Below are 15450 nucleotides of genomic sequence, written 5' to 3' on the forward strand. Positions count from 1 at the left end.
TCATGACATTTAGTCGACTAAAACTAGACTAACACTAACACATTCCAGGTGACTAAAATGTGACTAAAACTAAATGAAAACTTTGCTGCCACTTTGCAAAACACACACACACACACACACACACACACACACACACACACACACACACACACACACACACACTGTGCCATGCATACCAGCAGCAGGTTTTAACACTTCAAATGGACATTACTTTGTGAACGTTCTGTGCATTGGGATTGAAAATGTAGTTTGTGCAAAACTGCAGATTTACGAGCTCAAAACTTGTTGCGACGTGACGTGTCGTGAGCTCATAAATCTACCAACGAGGAATAGAGCAGTGGTTCTCAACCAGTGGTCCTTGAGGGGGGTTCCAGATGGTCCCCAGATAAATGATGGAGAGAGTTGCTAACCAAATGAACCATTATTAGATATCTAACTCAAGAATTAAATTATTGTTAAACAATAGAAGAAGAAGAATTGTTATTTTGATCGTTTGCTTGTTATCACTCCTAATGGTACCAACATCAATACAGCATGGAAATGTCGACAAAATTGTATCCAACGACGACAAAATATTGTTTAGTTTTGGGTCTGAGAGGCTAAATGTCATCAAAATGGTGCTCCGTGGCTCAAATGCAGAATAAATAATGGCCTAAAAGGGTTGAAAACCACTGATATAGAGTAGAGCCCTGGTCAACTCATCTACAGTGTTTCACTTTACAAAACATCTCACAACTAGTGAGAAGAGCTGATCTACAAGCTCACGTTGTGTCAACCTTGAAATATACAATTGCAAGACTTCTGACCTGTACTGTATTCTACTCTCTCTATCTATCTCTCTATCTCTATCTATCTATCTCTAATTCAATCTCTATCTCTCTCTCTCTCTCTAGGAAGTAGAGAGGTCGTGTCGGTGTGGACGGTGCAAGCGTGTCACTTCCTGTCACAAGGAGTATGTGTGTGACTTCAAGTGTCCACAACAAAGAGGCTGTCAGAGACATCAATGTAGGAGGAAGGTAATTACAACTCTTTTGAGGCCACCATTGAACTCCGGCGTTGTGGTCCCAGTGTCAACAGAATGCGTGGGAAAAAGGCCCACCGAAGAAGACCCCATGATTCCCCCCCCCCCCCCCCCCCCCCCCCCCCGTGAACCTGAAGTAATAACAATTGGTAATTTCATATTTACTATTCTTTTACCATTAAGCGAGGGTGGAGCATTAGTAGACGCATTTTAACCAGCGCCAACTGCGTACTGTGCTCAGCGCAAAATAATTAACAGCTACAAACGCGTGCGTGTGTGCGTGCGTGCGTGCGTGCGTGCGTGCGTGTGTGTTCATTGCCGTGTGCGCCTGTGTGCTGACCATATAAGGAGTTCCTCCCTGTCCCCAGTTAACCTCTGGGGTAGGCACATTTTTGCCTAGGTGGCCCAGCCGTCATCCAATCAGGATAGAGAGGGGCCTTCCGCCAATCATGATTGAGCGGGGACGGGCCTTCGTGTGCATGCTGTTGGCCTGTTGCGTGTCCCCCCCCCACTGTAGTGCGTGCATGTGCACATCTTGTTACCGGGGGGTTTTCCAAATCACCCAAATCACTGAATGCTCCTTTAAAAAAATACATTTGACCTCTTATTTAAGTTATTTTATTTTGGAACCGAAATATAGGGAACCGTTACGAACCCGGAATCGATAATCAGAACCGGAACCGGTATCGGACTCAGATAAATCCTAACGATATATCCATCCGTATACCTCTGAGTCTAGAGTTTAGAAGAGTTTATCCGAAATAATGAATTCATTGTGGAGACAAAATGACAACGTGTTTATTATTAATAAATTATCATCGAGACATAAATGCCACAGATGGTCTGATTGGGAAAGGTCTGGAGTCACATGACTGACTGTGACATTCACACACACACACACGCACACGCACACACACACACATACACACACACACACACACACGTGGTATGTTTTGACATTTCTCTTTTGTATGGCTGTTTGTTGCGTTGCTATTTTTTCCAACTGTTTAATGTTTTATTAATGCAGCCGTTCTCAAACTTTTTCCCGTCGAGGACCTCAAAACATTCTCTCATAATATGTGACCCAATTTGTCACGGGCAGAGTAAAGCTGAAAAGAATGAATAAATAAAAAATGTTCAAAATGAGTTTAATAGCACAGCAAGACTCTAGACATACAAGAGCATATCTGACAAAAGTTTCAGAGCTTAAATCAGCAGGTTGTAAATATGAAGTAAAAGCTTCAAAATACCTGTGAGTTATAAGAATAGAGCTAGCTGTGTGCCATTTTGAATTTTCGTTTTTCGTCATATGAAAGCAGGGAATCCTAGCTTCAAATTGACATATTGGTTGTTCAGTTTGACCCACCAGTTTTGAAGATATGGCTTATAGAGTAATGTCTTGCAGAAAACAGCGAGTTGAGAAAACATGCTTGAAAAGGCTTCTGTGGTCTCTAACATTACACCTAGCTACATGTTTAAGCATTTCATATTTACATGTCGATTTCAGCTCTGACACTTATTTCAGACATGCTCTAGTATGTGAAGCATAGTCTAACACAACAGCTGCTAATGCTATGCGCTAAACTGCAAGGACAGACAGCAGCAAAGCCACAACAAAGCACAGTCATTGAACCACGAACAGAACGTCTTTCCCGCCAAGAAGGCGTCGAGAAAACGCGAGCCACCACTTCCAGGGGTTTTAACCCATTTAGACCTGAGGACGATTCTACAAATGTCTTCTAAATCCTGACAGTTTTCTGAAAAACCCATGTTTCTATGTCAGTGGTTCTCAAACATTTTCATGTCAAGGACCCCCAAAACTATATGTAATTGGCCGCCGACCCCCATCTGAAAATATGTTGTTCCAGGAGACCCCCCCCCCCCCCCCCCCCCCAGAAGCAAAGATTTGAGTTAAAAACGTTCGCTCTGAAAGAATATATATTCAAAGATTTGCGCCACATTTTCACGATTTTTCAAAAATAGCAGACCTACAAGCGAGCGGCACTCGCTCTACTACACGTCTCTGGTGGTATTAACAGTTTGACTGTGGGATAAAAAACATCACAATCCCCATTTAACTGCCTAGTTTTTCACTAACCTTGTTTAACCCATTTTGGGGTGGGAACCCCTTTTGGTGTTTTAAACATGTTATAATTTAGCTATTGAAAAATAGCAGATCTACAAGCTCATGAAAACTGTCATGATTTAGAAGACATTTGTAGAATCGAACTTGGGTCTAAATGGGTTAAAGAACCACCGAGCCGACATCATCGTTCCGTTTCATGAACATCCGCCTTAAAAAATGGTGTGATCCTTTGTCGTCATGTTGAAAAACAATAACAAAGAGCATAGGACAGAGCCACCCACAGCCCGCCACCATTGCCATTAGAATGCATTGGGCCTCAATTTCCCAGAAGCCTCAGCAAGCCAGTGCGACTGAAAAATGGACTCTGTCCGATGGAAACCCTGTAATATAAGTCTTATAAGTCTGTATAAGTCTTAAAACGTATTAAAAACGTATTGTTTCTGATTGGTTGTAGTGTTGTCCTGGTAACTGCACCCCATGTGACCTGCTGTGTGGAAGAACTCTGGGCTGCCGGAACCACAAGTGTCCCTCTGGATGTCACCCAGGTATGCATGCGTGCACGCACGCACGCATACATATACTCACACACACACACACTCGCACACACTCACTCACACAGATTAGTGTGAGATTGAAAGTGATTGGTTAATAGGGACACAGCTGGGAGGTCGGAAGTCAACACAGGAATGTTCCTCAAAGCACCTCCTGAAGAGAAGCTGTGTGTGTGTGTGTGTGTGTGTGTGTGTGTGTGTGTGTGTGTGTGTGTGTGTGTGTGTGTGTGTGTGTGTGTGTGTGTGTGTGTGTGTGTGTGTGTGTGTGTGTGTGTGTGTGTGTGTGTGTGTGTGTGTGTGTGTGTGTGTGTGTGTGTGTGTGTGTGTGTGTGTGTGTGTGTGTGTGTGTGTGTGTGTGTGTGTGTGTGTGTGTGTGTGTGTGTGTGGACGGACATTTGGTCCAATGAATCAAATTACTGAAGACTGACAAAACATATATTCTATTCTTTGCACACACACACACACAGTGGGAAAATAATGACCCTCGGTTAGACTATACACTCACGTGTGTGTGTGTGTGTGTGTGTGTGTGCATGTATGTGACATGACATCCTGTGTTTTGTTAGGGAGCTACAGAGAGCTTCCTGTCTCTTTTGTTCCTGATTGGGTGATAAAAGACAATTTATTTGCCTGTCTGCTTGCTGATTGGCTGAGCAGATAAAAGCATATTAACGACGGGGCGTGTGCATGTGTGTGCATGTGTGGTTGTGTGTGTGTGCGTGCGTGTGACCTTTCGGGGGGGACAGATATGTGGCAGCGCCATGTGACGTGACGGGAGGGGGAAAGGTTTCAACGTGACACAGGATGTAGAAGTTCATCTGTTAACAACCAACCAATCACTGAGCTGCCCTGTGCATGTGCAGTGTGTGTGAGAGAGAAAGAGACAGACAGACCAGACAGACAGACAGACCAGACCAGACCAGACAGACAGACAGACAGACAGACAGACATGAAGTGAGTGTGAATGTCAGAGCAGATATAGTAGGTGCTAGGTGATAATATGCAGACTAATGTGTACACACACGCACACACACACAGTACATGCATGCACATGCTCATGCACAAACACATGTGCATGCTCACACACACACACACACACACGCACAGAGAGAGAGTACAGTTCTCGGTCGTCACAACTGATTTCAGTCATTTGGATTCCATAGAAACCAGCATGTCTTCTGACTGTGGAAGCATGTTGTGCAGTGAAAACAGACACAGATGGGTCTGTTTTTGTGTTCGGTGCATTTGTACTGGTCAATTTGGCAACGTGTTCAGAAGCTCTGTCATACTTTTGTATTAAAAGCAATGGGTTAAAGCCTCATTCTGTGACTTCTTCACCAGGTTGGCAGTATGTAGAAAAGCAAGAACGAAGATACTAACACATGGGATTGTTTAGGAATCAACGCTAGTGTGTGTGTGTGTGGGGGGGTCCTTTTCACACTCACACATTTCCAGTCGTAAGACTATTTTGTGTGTGTGTGTGTGTGTGTGTAGGGTCATGCTACCCGTGTCCAGAAACCGTGGAGGTGAGGTGTGCGTGTGGACAGACCGCGGTCACCGTCCCGTGTGGGAGAGAGAGACACACCCGACCCCCCCGATGCAAACAGCTGTGCAGGTACGCATGCACGCACACACACACACACACTACACCAGCCAAGCCATCCATTAGCCAGTTGGCAGGGACGTTAATCCTAATTTGTTTCCGGCACTTCAATCGCTTCACTTTGGTCACTCAGGTCAGCGTTGGTAAAAAAATAAAAAAGTCCTTTTGTTCGCGTCGCTACTGTAGACACAGTCATTTTACTTTGGCAGTATATCCAAATGGACCCGCTCGTTCACCCAAGTAAAGACGACTCTGTTCAATATATTTAACATAATTCCTGCTACTATATAATTTATGAGCAGCAAAACTATAGTTCTTATGCCTTTGCAAAGGGTTTGAATATATATTTTTCTCGGTGGTCAATTCAGTTGGAACTGGATGAATAACATTAATGTTCATGGTCTATGCCATAGAACATACATGGGCAACTGGCGGCCCGGGGGCCACATGCGGCCCCCCATCATCACTTAAAGTGGTCTGCACGTTAATATCAGAATACTGATATATTATTGGTTTCAGCTGTTACAATTCCAAACATGAGCCGCTTTAATTACTTCAGTCTATATTTAATGACTATTATTACAATGTTATTGTCTTTTTTATGTCCAATGTATTTGTATTTAGTTCATAAAGTTAAAATAAAAACAGGGGGGGGGGCACTTTTGATGAGGTTTCACTGTTACACAACATCGAGTGTTGCGCAACAGGCGCTCCCAGGCTGTGGAGCGATGCGATTCGTCTTTTTGATAAAACTTCCTGGGTGTCGGGTGTCACTAATTGGAAGGACGGTGAACTTCGTCCTGGGTGATCGGGGTGTTAAAGCCTTTTGAAAGGCATTTGAAATTTAATAAAATTGTAACTTTTCAGGATTACAATTCAAATGTAGCAATGCGACGCGTTTTGACCTTGAAGATCTGCTATATTTGCTACGACAGTAATATGCAATGTGGCCCCTCTGGAGTGAGTGTGGAAATACTGTATAGTGGCCCTCTCCATTGTCAAAGTTGCCCACCCCTGCCATAGAGTCCAGTATGGCACATAGGCCATGAATAATAATGTCCAACACCGTTCTGCCTGTGTCTCTCTCAGAGCCCCTCCCTCCTGCCATCACCCCAGCAGAGAGCCTCATCGTTGCCACGACGACGCCTGCCCCGCGTGCCGACAGTGCTGCTCTAAGCCCCTCCCCAAGTGTGAGCACACATGCCCCGCCTCCTGCCACGACAACGTGATGGTCAAGACGCAGCAGGTAGTCGCGCGCACGCAGACGCACGCACACAAACGTATAAGCAAGCATAAGTATAAGCTCAAGCATAAGTATAAGCTCGAGCTTGTAGATTGGCTATTTTCAGCAAGTGTAAAATCAGCCATTACGACGGCATCAAGGCCCGCCAAAACACATTTTAGTCGACTACATCAACTGAAGATTTAGTCGACTAAAATCTTATGATATTTAGTCGACTAAAACTAGACTAAGAGAACACTAAAACATTCCAGGTGACTAAAATTACGTGAAAACTATTCAAGAGACTATGACTAAAATTAAAATTAAAATATTGTTTTCTGCCAAAAACAACACTGGTATGGGGTGGGGGGTCCCCAGTTCAAATAAAGTTGTATTAATATTATTAGTCTTATTAGCTTTATGTGGGGCCAATCAGAGGCATTGCAGAAACATCTTTGATGTATTAATGAGCATCAACGACCATCACCTGGGCACAGTCACAGACACACAGCTCCCCTCTACAGAACTGTACTACTGAAAGTGACTGAAAGTGTCTGTCTCATTTCATGTAAAATTACTTAATTTCTGTGCAACAACTGTAAACATGCTTTCTTGTTTAGAACCTAGCTGAGTTAAAGCTTTCTTTGATGGCATCTTAGGATAGATGTAGACCTATTTGACAGTGCAGAAACATAATTGCCTTCCTTGATGTATTAATGAGCATCAACGACCATCACCGGGGCACAGTCACAGACACACACGCAGCTCCCCTCTACAGTGCTCTACTACTTAAAGTGACTGTCTCATTTCTCTCCAAAAGCACTTGAATATGATGGAATATGATTAAAGCTCACATTTCATATCACACATACCATAATTCACTAGCCCCTCTAAAAAAAGAATAATACAAATTGAAAATCGATTTTATTAAATCGATTCATATCGTCGGGATTAATATCGATATATATCGTTACATTAGCCTACTCATTAGTGTCAATGTGGGGGTCCTTGACATGAGAAAGTTTGGGAACCACTGCTCTATAGTCTATAGTGGATGTTGTGACAAGAAAGTCCCGCTCTATCTGCCCATCGATATGAAAACATGTCATGTTATTGATTCAGATAACATCAACACAAGGTCAAAGGTCAACTTCATTTATACATGCTGTAACAGGAAATTGTGTGTGTGCGTGCGTGCGTGCGTGCGTGCGTGCGTGCGTGCGTGCGTGCGTGCGTGCGTGCGTGCGTGTGTGTGTGTGTGTGTGTGTGTGTGTGCGTGCGCGTGTATGTCTGTGTAGGTCCAGGTATCAGGTCCGTGGGAAAAGCCTGCCGGTCCGTCGTTCGTCCAGAAAAATCTGCCTTGTCCTCCGTGTGTCGTTCCCATAGCAACGTATGTGCGCGCACACACACACACACACACACACACACACACACACACACACACAAACACAAACACACACTCAGAAGCAGGGTGACAGAAACATTTTAGCACTTTATCTATATTGTATATGTCGGCTACACCAACTTGGCAGCCGACCTATAAAATATAGATATAGTGGTTAAAATGATTGTGATGACATATTAACATTTTTAGTGATTTTTTGTATATCAACTACTTGTAGCTTTTAGGTCTGCTACTTTTTTTTTTAATCGTGAAAATGTGCCACAAATCTTTGAATATATATATTCACTCAAATCGTTGCTTCTGGGGGGTCCCTGGAACAACATTTTTTGAGATGGGGGTCGGAAGCCAAATACATATAATTCTGGGGTTCCTTGACATGAACAAGTTTGAGCACCACTGACATAGAAACATGGCTTTTTCAGAAAACTGGTTCATTTCTTGTTTACTCGATCGCCTAGCAACCATGAGGCATTCATACGTCGCGTACGAGCGTGATCTGACTTAAATCAATACAAACCCATGAATGGACGAGTATACTCGTCAATGGCAGATAACACTCTTTGCTGTGGGGGACCCCATGGAAACGCCCACAAGCACCACCTGGGGGTCCCCGGACCACACTTTGAGAAGCAGTGGTTTAACGGTAAAATGTTTATACTGTGTGATAAAAGGAAACCATTGTCTATTGTCTTCAACATGTGGCACGCACGCATGCGCGCACACACACACACACACACACACACACACACACACACACACACACACACAAACACGTACGTGACTGTACACACACACACACACACACACACACACACACACACACACACACATGGTATTGTTCTTGTCATGGAACATTAGAATTGAGATATCAAACACTGTGTGAAATCATGCAATTCAAGGAACTGGCTTTTAGTTTGGTTTTTTTATTTTATTTCATTTTATTCTTTTAAATGTTTAACCACTTCATTCTGGGAACATTCGTCAGAAATAGCAGAGCTATAGACTCATTGTGAGCTTGTAGAACTACTATGGTTTTAAAAAATATATATTCTATAAATAATTAAGTGAACCCTGTGTATTTAACGCTGTTTGTTATAAATAATAAACAATGTGTTTTTGTGTCCCAACAGGTCCTGTTTTGGAGAACACGAGGTAAACTATGACTCAGAACCATCTTTATTGTCCCATTCTAGGCGGGAACCCGTTTTGGTGTTTTAACCATTGTTATACTTTAGCTATTGAAAAATAGCAGATCTACAAGCTCATAGCGCGGCACCGAGTGCAGCGCTACAAGCTTGTAGATCTGCTATTTTTTTGAAATCGTGCCAATTACATATATTTCTTTGGGGGTCCTTGACATGAACATGTTTGAGAACGACATAGAAACAGGTTTTTCAGAAAACTGTCAGGATTTAGAAGGCATTTGTAGAATTGTCTGCAGGTCTAAATGGGTTAAAAAAGGTCTGAAATGTGTTTTTGTGCATTGTTCCCATCGTGTCATTTTTCCAAGAAAACCAAGAAAGGGGAAGAAGAGAGAGAGAAGAGGGGGGGGGGGATCAAAGCAGGGAAGAAAAAAGTTTGAGCCACAGAAAAGTACAAGTAAAGGGTTTTAGCTGTATAGTTTAGTATATATACTAATTATGATTAATAAACTCTTATGTATTTGTAAATGCTACAATATGTTTATGTTAAAGATTTTCACTGGGTATGTATACTCTCTCTCTCTCTCTCTCTCTCTCTCTCTCTCTCTCTGTGTCTCTCTTGCTCTCATTCATTCATAATCTCTCTCTCTCTCAGGTCAGTCCAGTACCGTGTCACAAGCGCGGCCCGTTCTCCTGCAAGCGACCTTGCGGGCGACCTTTGACCTGCGGTAACCATAGCTGCCGGAGGGAGTGTCACACCGTTGCCACGGGCAACAAGGAGCAGGTAAACTCATCACTGTATGTACAGTATGTGTACATATATGAACTTCACATTTCCTGCCATTGGCAATTCAGTAGATTGTCAGTGTATTGTCAGAAACTGAACAATTCAGTAGATTGTCAGTGTATTGTCAGAAACGGAACAATTCAGTAGATCAGGGGTCGGCAACAGGCGGCCCGCGGGCCAAAATTGGCCCCCCAGAAATAATATCTGGCCCGTGAGATAATTTTGAGATTTTTTTTTTTTTTTTTAATATTTTTTGAATTTTTTGGGGGGGGAGGGATTTTTTTTATACAGTATCAGACCGATAGTCTCACATATAGGCTATTATAATTATTATGTCCAAATACAGAAACTATCCCCACCTAAATAATGACTATTATATTACTCCATGTTGAGAGTGAATGACAGGCACGGCAGCGGGGTATAACGTGGGCGGGGCTCGCTCAATGACATGAGCGTCTGTCACGATTAAATTAACCCTCTCAAATGACAAAGAATTCAGCCTAAACAACTCTTCCAGTTTCGTAAATATAATGTCTGCAGTGGTCTGCCCTTCTAATGGGATAAGAGACAGCAGCTCTTCCTTGAAAACCTTTCCATCAAAATATCTAACATAAACGCACAACTGGGCTACATCTGTGTTGTCAGTGCTCTCATCTATGGCCATGGAAAAGTAATTTGCATTACGGAGACTGTCGATAATTACACCCCGCACCGCGTCCGACAGTGCCTCGACACGGCGGGTGGCGGACCTAGCAGACAGGGACAGCTGTTTGACTGACGCAATGATACCATCAGTAGACTTGTCGGTAGCGAGTTCCTCCAAAACTGTCACCATCATCTCCTTGAAAACCTCTGCATCTGTGAAGGGCTTGTTGTGCTTTGCGAGCACCCAGGACGCCTTTAGAGAAGCACTGGTCACTTTCTGTTGCGATGTGAGGCCTCGCACCAGGATACTGCTGCTGCGTGCATAAGATGCTTTCAGTCTTTCAATTTCTTTCTTTCGTGTCTCTGATTTTGGTGGGAAATTCACTTTGAAGGTGGGATGCTCCGTATCGTGGTGCCGTCTAATGTTATATTCTTTGCAAACAGACACTGGTCTGTTGCAGATAAAACACATGGGATTTGCATTAGTGAAACCAGGTAAGATGAACACATACCGATCTGTCCACTCCTCTCTAAAAACTCTGTTTTCACTGTCAACTTTCCTCTTCAGACTTTTCGATAGCGCCATTGCTTTGCGCGCGTGCGCGCCTTCACGGGCGCACGCGCGCTGCGCGCGCACACGCGCCAGACGGCCGGCCCGCGATGGAATGTCTGGGAATAATATTGGCCCGAGGACAATCTCAGTTGCCGACCCCTGCAGTAGATTGTCAGTGTATTGTCAGAAACAGAACCTCATCAGTGAGAAAGCAGGGCATTTGCCAAGGTGTTGGGCAGTGTTGATTTCGTCGACTAAGAGGAAAAATGTCCGTCGACTACCTTTTTTCACTGACAAAATGGAAACTAAATAAAAACTAAGCTATGATGACTAAAACTAAGACTAAATATACTGACAATTTCGTCAACAAATAAAAACTAGACTAAAATGTTAGGAAGGGACTAGTGGACAAGAGATCAAGTATAAGTCATTTTACAATTGGTTGCATGCTGAAAATAGCCGATCTACAAGTATAACGCAATGGTTAAAACACCAAAAGGGGTTCCCGTCCCAAAATGGGCTAAAGCATACATTATTTTTCGGATTCTTCTCTCGATCTCTGTCGCGCACATGTTGCAACGGACTGTGAACAAGACCTGCTGTGTTGGTGTGTCGCACCAAAAGTGGTGACCTTATTGAATACGGTAGAATGATTACGCAATCGTGTACAGGTACAAGCAGCCACACTTTGGAGGATTTTACTTACAATGTTTATGTATAATGACTTAAGAGTTAAGCGGCAACATTTCCCTCACGACAGACTGAAGATTAACACGCACCGCAGACATCCACGCACACACACACACACACACACACACACACACACACACACACACACACACACACACACACACACACACACACAGTTGTTAAATAGAACAAACAGATCATCCATCTGGAAGCAGATCATGTGACCATCTGTGGTTCTTTTTTTACAAGAGCTCTGAAGGGTTGCCAGATTCCGAGAGAGAAACAAGCAGCCTCTAAAACCAGAACCACTTAAAAGCTGTGATGTGATCAGCTGTTTGTGGGGGGGGGGGGGGGGTCCTGTGTAGGTCCTTGGCAAGAAAATGTTTGAGAACCACTGGTTTATACATTACTAATCCTGTCCCTCACCATAGTTGGACTAATGCGCCGTCGGAATTAAAGAGCGAATCCCATATGCAACTACGCTTTAGAACCAAGCCCCCCAAAAACGTGCAATAGATTTCTCAACCGGCCTGAAAATTAATATAACTCTTAACAGCACACACACAGCCACGTAGTAATGGGAGTAATGGGATGTGGGAGTTAATGTGGACAGTCCCGACTCCCTGTTGGGTTTGGGCAGAAGGTTTAGAACTAAATTTGACTGAGGGACTGCCATTGGGTTTTTTAGAATTTTCGTTTTTTCATGTCATATGAAAGCAGGGAATCATAGCTTCAAATTGACATATTGGTTGTTCAGTTTGACCCACCAGTTTTGGAGATATATGGCTTATAGAGTAATGTCTTGCAGAAAACAGCGAGTTGAGAAAACAGGCTTGAAAGGTTCACTTCTGTGGTCTCTAACATTACACCTATAGCTACATGTTTAAGCATTTATTTCATATTTACATGTCGATTCCAGCTCTGACACTTATTTCACACATGCTCTAGTATGTGAAGAGTCTGCCTGTTATATTAACTCATTTTGGAGAAAAAAAAGTTTTTCTCCTCTGGTGAAAAGCTGGAGTTTGCACGATGGCAGGCTCTCAGTCACATCTGGTCACAAATGCTGTGAGTGTGCACATCCCCGGGTATGGACTATTACAGCATGATGATCTGAATCATTTAAATTACTTCTCTCTCTCCCTCTCTCTCTCTCTCTCTCTCTCTCTCTCTGTCTCTCTACCAGTCCCGTAAGCAGTGTGAGGTGTGTGATGATGTGTGCGCTAAGCCCCGCCCAGCGGGCTGCCACCACCCCTGCCCCCTCGCCTGTCACCGCGGCGACTGCCCCCCCTGTCCGCGACAGACCCGCCAGCGCTGCCACTGCTGCCTCAGCCATGTCTATGTGGACTGCACGTACGTGCACGCTCATGCCCACAACACTCACACACACATACACACACACACAATCACAGACACTGAGAAGTGTCTAAATTAGATGGGTCAACTGGTGGCCCGTGGGCCACCTGGAAAATGTTCTTGTGGCCCCTAGAACACATTCCATATTACAATGTAAAAATAGATATAAAACGTATTTTATCAAAGTTTGCCCGGGGTATTTGAAACCATTATATCAGGACGCCCAGCGATTTGTTTCTTCAGGACCTATTTCAAGGTGGCCCCACGCCATTTTGGGAAGTAGCTAGATGTAGCCAAAACACCCCCGAGGCGATCGACAACAACGGGAGGTATGATTAATTCTAACGCGACTAGCGACGGGACTGCGGTGGCCCGTCTAAAACATAATATTTGATTAGAATTGGATGGAATGATTGAGATCAAGAGTTATTCACGTTTTAAGATTTTCGATCTGATCCGCTAAAATGGGGGGGGAATATTTTGGACATTGAATGTTGCCCAACAGACACTCCCAGCCTGTGGAGCGATGCGATCGGTTTTGATATCAATACATCTCCTTTTATTAATCTCCGTCCTGAGCCTAATAATTGATAGGACGGAGAACTCCGTTTATGCCGCTCAGGGTGTTAACAAGAAAAATAAGCAAATACGTGCCAGTTAAGTATTGACATTATTTGTGAAACATGGCCACAGCATTTCCGGGGGTCCCCACCCCAGCCAAAAACTTTGAGAACCCCTGCTCTAATAGACCCCCAGGTGTTTTGTATGTGTCTATGGAGTTAACGTGTGTGTGTGTGTGTGTGTGTGTGTGTGTGTGTGTGTGTGTGTGTGTGTGTGTGTGTGTGTGTGTGTGTGTGTGTGTGTGTGTGTGTGTGTGTGTGTGTGTGTGTGTGTGTGTGTGTGTGTGTGTGTGTGTGTGTGTGTGTGTGTGTGTACACGTGTGTGTGTGTGTGTGTACGTGTGTACAGGAAGTGGACTGAGGCTGATAAACAGACCAGAATAAATCTGACTTCTTGTAAGAACCAGTGTCCTAAAGAGGTATGTGTGAGCATGCACGCGCGCAAACACACACAGGCACATGCACGCACACTCATGTACACGCACGCACAAACACATACGCACACACAGGCACACACGCATGGGCACACACATACACAAACATACAAACGCACAAGCACATACACGCACGCGCGCTCAGACACACACACACGGAAACGTGCACACAGACACACACACACAAAGTGGAACCACCTGCCTTCCATTTCAGACACCGTGTGAAGAATGCACTGAATCTGATTACACTGAGTACACTGATAAGAGGGTTAGACAGGCAGGGAGGCAGACAGGCAGGGAGAGAGACAGGCTGACAGACAGACAGACAGACAGACAGACAGACAGACAGGCAGGGAGACAGACAGGCAGGGAGACAGACAGGCAGGGAGACAGACAGGCTGACAGACAGACAGACAGACAGACAGACAGACAGACAGACAGACAGACAGACAGACAGACAGTAAATGGTAAATGGTGCATTTATATAGCCATTTATATATCCAAGGCGCTTTACAGAGATTGTGCATTACATTCACCCATTCACACACACATTCATACACCGATGGCAGCGGAAACCATGCAAGGCACCAACCAGCACATCGGGAGCAATTAGGGGTTCAGCGTCTTGCTCAAGGACACTTCGACTGTATCTCTGGAGGAGCCCGGGTTTGAACTGGCAACCTTACGGTTTCCATCCAGTCACTCTACCCCTGAGACACCGCCGCCCCAGTCAGACAGACAGGCAGGGAGAGAGACAGACAGTCAGACAGACAGGCAGGGAGAGAGACAGACAGTCAGACAGGCAGGGAGAGAGACAGACAGTCAGACAGACAGGCAGGGAGAGAGACAGACAGTCAGACAGGCAGGGAGAGAGACAGACAGACAGACAGTAGTTATTTATTTTATTTGCAACACAATCTCCGTGTCCCCAGCCTAGATAGACAAAATGCCCCATGTTTTCGTTTTGGTCAATCTATTCATAAATTTAATCTGTAACTGAATACTTTTTTTTAAAATGCTATTCTTGCTTGAGTTTTTATTACACAATACTTACTCTGGCCTTTTAAGCTGTGCAGGATTGAAAAGGGCAGAAGGAAGGAAAACTTTGTCACAAAAATAAAAACAAGCAAATCCTCACTAAAACTAACTGAATTAGGGGGGGGGGGAGTCAAAACTAACTAAACTATAATGAAAGGTCCAAAACTATTATAACCTGTGTGTGTGTGTGTGTGTGTGTGTGTGTGTGTGTGTGTGTGTGTGTGTGTGTGTGTGTGTGTGTGTGTGTGTGTGTGTGTGTGTGTGTGTGTGTGTGTGTGTGTGTGTGTGTGTGTGTGTG

General features: G+C 44.1%; 2 protein-coding genes across 2 annotated transcripts in view; both read left to right on the forward strand.

Moving 5' to 3' along the window:
• Window positions 1-15450, forward strand: part of cnga1b (cyclic nucleotide gated channel subunit alpha 1b) — a 76589-nt gene that overhangs the window by 23376 nt on the left and 37763 nt on the right. The gene's annotated exons all lie outside the window — the stretch shown is intronic.
• nfxl1 (nuclear transcription factor, X-box binding-like 1) overlaps window positions 1-15450 on the forward strand; it is a 30951-nt gene that overhangs the window by 11264 nt on the left and 4237 nt on the right. The window contains exons 13-21 of the mRNA XM_079490883.1: window positions 894-1016; window positions 3562-3652; window positions 5153-5273; window positions 6351-6507; window positions 7782-7873; window positions 9019-9040; window positions 9686-9814; window positions 12892-13058; window positions 14030-14099. Of these exons, the coding sequence (XP_079347009.1) occupies window positions 894-1016; window positions 3562-3652; window positions 5153-5273; window positions 6351-6507; window positions 7782-7873; window positions 9019-9040; window positions 9686-9814; window positions 12892-13058; window positions 14030-14099 (972 nt within the window). The remainder of the gene's footprint in view (window positions 1-893; window positions 1017-3561; window positions 3653-5152; window positions 5274-6350; window positions 6508-7781; window positions 7874-9018; window positions 9041-9685; window positions 9815-12891; window positions 13059-14029; window positions 14100-15450) is intronic.

The sequence above is a fragment of the Electrona antarctica genome (assembly GCF_951216825.1).
Source record: "Electrona antarctica genome assembly, chromosome: 21".
Taxonomy (NCBI): domain Eukaryota; kingdom Metazoa; phylum Chordata; class Actinopteri; order Myctophiformes; family Myctophidae; genus Electrona; species Electrona antarctica.